Here is a 3,044-nt window from a genome sequence, read left to right on the forward strand (position 1 = left end):
AATTAGAAGTTGGTAGCATTGTGCTCACTTCAGCAGCACACATACTAGAAACTGGTAGCAGCTTTTCAAACACTTCCAGAAAGTAGCCACTCAGCATTCCAGGAAAGACTTATGCTTCCAGGTTTCAAGGGGAGAAAGTCTAAACCATAAGAAGGCATGTACACAGAGTTTTAGGAAAAAATATGCTAGACTTCTCTTTTTGTTTAATTGGGATATCCATTGTAAGGTCTGTACTCGCCGAGTTTAAAGTGAAGAAACTGAAGCCAGCACAAGAAGATCTGATGCGAAGGAATTTATTCAGGCTCCCGGACGAGCTTCTGCGGTCCGACAGGAGGGGGCGGAGAAGTCGCGCGGACTCCGCGGAGAAGTCGCGCGGACTCCTCGCAGACGTGGGGTTTTATAGGAAGTGGAGGCATTTGATTGGCTGTGCCCAAGGTGAGTGGGGCAAAATGGCGGGGAGTGGGGCCTGGATGGAACAAAATGGCAGGGAGTGGGGCCCAGATAGGACCAAATGGTGGGGAGTGGGGCCTGGATCGGACAAAATGCTATCAGGTAGGTCCTGGCGGGGCTTTTTTTCCCCGGGCTCCTGGGGGGTGGAGGGGGTGTGTGTCCAAGCTCCCGGCAAGGGAAGGAGGTGTGTCTGAGCTCTCCGAAAGGAAGTGGGGAGTGTCTGAGCTCCCGAGAGGGAAGGGGGTGCGTCGGAGGTCTCTGTGAGGGAAGGGGGTGTGTCCGAGGTCTCCGCTACGCAACCAGCCTTACATCCATCACCTTATATCTTTATCTTTTCTTTACACTTTTTTATTCTCCTCTAGCTATTTTGAAATGTATGAACAATTAATGTTATTGTTAATATAGTCATCTTACTGACTTACAGAATGCCAAGTTATATTTCTTCTAAGTGTATATTTGTATCCATTAATCAACCTCTCTTCATCCTCCTCCCCCCAGTACTCTTTCCAGCCTCTGGTAACCACCAGGCTACTCTAGCTTTATAAGATCTACTTTTGCTCCCTCCTCAAGATGGCCGCTGAAGACGAGTTACTGCTGCCGCGGCTCCCAGAGCTATTCAAAACCAGCAAACAGCTGCTAGATGAAGTAGAAGTAGCGACTGAACCCGCTGGTTCCCGGATAGTCCAGGAGAAGGTGTTCCAGGGCCTGGACCTCCTTGAGAAGGCTGCCGAAATGTTAAAGCAGCTCGACTTGTTCAGCCGAAATGAAGATTTGGAAGAGATTGCTTCCACTGACCTGAAGTATCTGTTGGTGCCAGCATTTCAAGGAGCCCTCACCATGAAACAAGTCAACCCCAGCAAGCGTCTAGATCATTTGCAGCGGGCTCGAGAACACTTTATAAACTACTTAACTGAGTGCCGTTGCCATCATGTGGCAGAGTTTGAGCTGCCCAAAACTAAGGACAACTCAGCTGAAAATCACACTGCTGATTCCTCCATGGCTTATCCTAGCCTCGTTGCTATGGCATCTCAAAGACAGGCTAAAATAGAGAGATACAAGCAGAAGAAGGAGTTGGAGCATAGGTTGTCTACAATGAAATCTGCTGTGGAAAGTGGTCAAGCAGATGATGAGCGTGTTCGTGAATATTATCTTCTTCACCTTCAGAGGTGGATTGATATCAGCTTAGAAGAGATTGAGAGCATTGACCAGGAAATAACGATCCTGAGAGAAAGAGACTCTTCAAGAGAGGCATCAACTTCTAAGGCATCTCACCTGGAGAGGCCTCCAATGAAACCCTTCATTCTCACTCGGAACATGGCCCAAGCCAAAGTATTTGGAGCTGGTTATCCAAGTCTGGCAACTATGACGGTGAGTGACTGGTATGAGCAACATCGGAAATATGGAGCATTACCAGATCAGGGAATAGCCAAGGAAACACCAGAAGAATTCAGAAAAGCAGCTCAGCAACAGGAAAATCAAGAAAAAAAGGAGGAAGACGATGATGAACAAACATTGTACAGAGCTCGGGAGTGGGATGACTGGAAGGACACCCATCCTAGGGGCTATGGCAACCGACAGGACATGGGCTGATTTTCCCACAACACCAAAGGACTGCAGGGTGCACACCTCCCCTGCCAAGAAAAATCATACAGTCCTCCCCTCCCTGGGCTCCTGCTTCAGCTATGTACAACAAAGGCAAAGATGCTAAATCTTGCTTTGCGTTCAATAAAGTGTCAAGTGATTAAGTGTGTATTTGTATCCTAGGTGATGTGAACCAGCAGTCTTGTTCTGGCATCATCATCCTCATCATGTTGTATTCTAATTTCTTAAGTAGAAAGAAAAGAGTGCTGAGAAATGGCTCTGTATAATCAATGGCTGTCTGAATTCTCTGAAAAAATAAAAGTCCCCTCTATTACATGAGCCTGTGCAGAAAAAAAAAAAAAAAGATCTACTTTTTTTTTTAGCTCCCACATATGAGGGAGAACATGCAATATTTGTCTTTCTGTGCTTGGCTTATTTCACTTACCAATATAACCTTCAGTTCTACCCCTGTTGCTGCAAACAGCAGGACTTCATTCTTTTTTATGGATGAATAATATTTCATTTTGTATATATAGTACATTTTCTTTATCCATTCATCCATTGATGGACACTTACATTGGTTCTCTGTCTTGGCTATTGTGAATAGTGCTGCAAATGAACATGGGAGTGCAGCTGTTTCTCTGATATATTGATCTCCTTTCTTTCATATGTATACCCAGTAGCGGATTTGCTGGATCATGTGGTAGTTCTATTTTTAGTTTAGTGGGTTTTTTTTGTTGTTTGGTTTTTTTTTTCTTAGGCACCTCCATACTATTTTCCATAGTGGCTGTACTAGTTTGTATTTCCACCAACATTGTTCAAGGGTCCCCCTTTATCCACATCCTCACAAGGATCTGCTATTCCCTGTCTTTTTGATAAAAGTCATTCTAACTGGGTAAGTTGATATCTCATTGTGGTTTTGATTTGTATTTATCTGATGATTAGCGATGTTGAATATGTTTTCATTTACCTATTGGCCATATTTTAGGAAATATCTGTTCAGATATTTTGCC

At 44.5% G+C, this 3,044-nt stretch overlaps 1 protein-coding gene across 2 annotated transcripts; it reads left to right on the forward strand.

The window, feature by feature from the left end:
- The first annotated feature begins 1,020 nt into the window (after window positions 1-1,020).
- Window positions 1,021-2,040, forward strand: LOC110568878 (immunoglobulin-binding protein 1-like). Of its 2 annotated transcripts, XM_064377811.1 has the most exons (2): window positions 1,021-1,502; window positions 1,779-2,040. In XM_064377811.1, the coding sequence occupies exons 1-2, from the start codon at window positions 1,021-1,023 to the stop codon at window positions 2,038-2,040; spliced, it is 744 nt and encodes a 247-aa protein (XP_064233881.1). The 2 variants fall into 2 exon arrangements, with proteins under 2 accessions (XP_064233881.1, XP_064233880.1); XM_064377810.1 differs by having other exon boundaries at window positions 1,021-2,040.
- The last annotated feature ends 1,004 nt before the right edge of the window (window positions 2,041-3,044 follow it).

This window comes from Aotus nancymaae, unplaced genomic scaffold (assembly GCF_030222135.1).
Source record: "Aotus nancymaae isolate 86718 unplaced genomic scaffold, 86718_ANA_hifiasm-v0.15.2.pri h1tg000017l, whole genome shotgun sequence".
NCBI lineage: Eukaryota > Metazoa > Chordata > Mammalia > Primates > Aotidae > Aotus > Aotus nancymaae.

What these genes read in the sequence shown, in the direction of transcription:
- LOC110568878 (XM_064377810.1), top strand. Translation starts at nt 1,021, where the DNA reads ATGGCCGCTGAAGACGAGTTACTGCTGCCGCGGCTCCCAGAGCTATTC.